We start from the raw sequence: 1,222 nt of genomic DNA on the forward strand, positions 1-1,222 counted from the left end.
CCTCCTGGAGAAACCCCGCCCGGGCCTGACGCCCGCCCGCTTCCCACAGAAGCACCAGGCCCCCGTGGGGATCCTGCGGCGTTTCCCGTTCTCCTCCTCCTTCCAGAGGATGAGCGTCCTGGTGAAGCTGCCCGGGGAAGCCTCGGCCCACGCCTATGTCAAGGGCGCCCCGGAGATGGTGGCCAGTCTGTGCAGGAAGGAAACTGGTTCGTACTGGGAGACGGGGCTCAGCGTCCCTGCAGCTCATCCCCCTGGGAATGATCCTCAGGAGCACCGTGGGGCAGCTCCCAAAGGCTTTGGAGTGGCTGCAGCCACGTGGAGGGGAGGAAAACGGGAGCTCCGGGCTCCTCGGGGTGGGAGAGCTTCCCCCAGCCCAGTGTGGGATTTCCAGGCTCCTGGAAGTGGCGGGAGCTTCCCCCAGCCCAGTGTGGGATTTCCAGGCTCCTGGTGGAAGTGGGAGCTTCCCCCAGCCCAGTGTGGGATTTCCAGGCTCCTGGAAGTGGGGAGAGCTTCCCCCAGCCCCGTGTGGGATCTCCAGGCTCCTCGAGGAGCAGCTGCTCACAAGCACCCCAAGCCCTGGAGCTCCGTGTCCCCTCTCCGGAGCCGGGCTTCCCTCAGGAGCTGTTCTGGCCTCGCTTTTCCAGTGCCCCCGGATTTCTCCCGGATGCTCCGGCACTACACCACCGACGGGTTCCGGGTGCTGGCCCTGGCCTGCAAAGCCCTGGGCACAGTGGCCACCTTCGAGGAGGCCCTGCAGCTCCCCAGGTTGGTGCCAGCGCTGCCTCTCTCCACCTCCTCGCTGGCTCCCAGCGTTTCCCGGGATGCCCCGCAGGGATTGGAACCCTAATCCATCCCGGAGGAATTCCCGGCTGCCTCCCAGATGGGTTTTTCCCTGTTCACACCCCTGGATGCTCCCTGCTGGCGTTGAGGAGGCGATGAAAGGCTCCTTGTGTCCCTCCAGGGACTCCGTGGAGAGCGGCCTGAGCTTCCTGGGCTTCCTGGTGATGAAGAACGTCCTGAAGCCGGAGTCGGCTCCGGTGATCCACCTGCTGAGGAGCGCCAACATCCGCCCCGTCATGGTGACAGGTGGCCCTGGGGGCAGCGGGGTCCGGGGCACACGGACAGTGCTGGGTGGGGTGCGAGGGGGAAGGAGCTTCCCACCCAGAATCCCACCCAGAATCCCTCCAGGGACCCCAGCAGGGGTCCCAGCAGGACTCCGTGG

The 1,222-nt window shown here is 66.4% G+C and overlaps 1 protein-coding gene across 1 annotated transcript in view; it reads left to right on the top strand.

The window, feature by feature from the left end:
• ATP13A2 (ATPase 13A2) overlaps nucleotides 1-1,222 on the top strand; it is a gene marked incomplete at both ends in the record, with an annotated part of 13,009 nt that overhangs the window by 6,891 nt on the left and 4,896 nt on the right. The window contains 3 exons of the mRNA XM_017732691.1: nucleotides 50-206; nucleotides 645-765; nucleotides 962-1,086. Coding sequence (XP_017588180.1) covers nucleotides 50-206; nucleotides 645-765; nucleotides 962-1,086 — 403 coding nt within the window. The remainder of the gene's footprint in view (nucleotides 1-49; nucleotides 207-644; nucleotides 766-961; nucleotides 1,087-1,222) is intronic.

The sequence above is a fragment of the Corvus brachyrhynchos genome, unplaced genomic scaffold (assembly GCF_000691975.1).
Source record: "Corvus brachyrhynchos isolate BGI_N302 unplaced genomic scaffold, ASM69197v1 scaffold215, whole genome shotgun sequence".
In the NCBI taxonomy this organism is placed as follows: Eukaryota; Metazoa; Chordata; class Aves; order Passeriformes; family Corvidae; genus Corvus; species Corvus brachyrhynchos.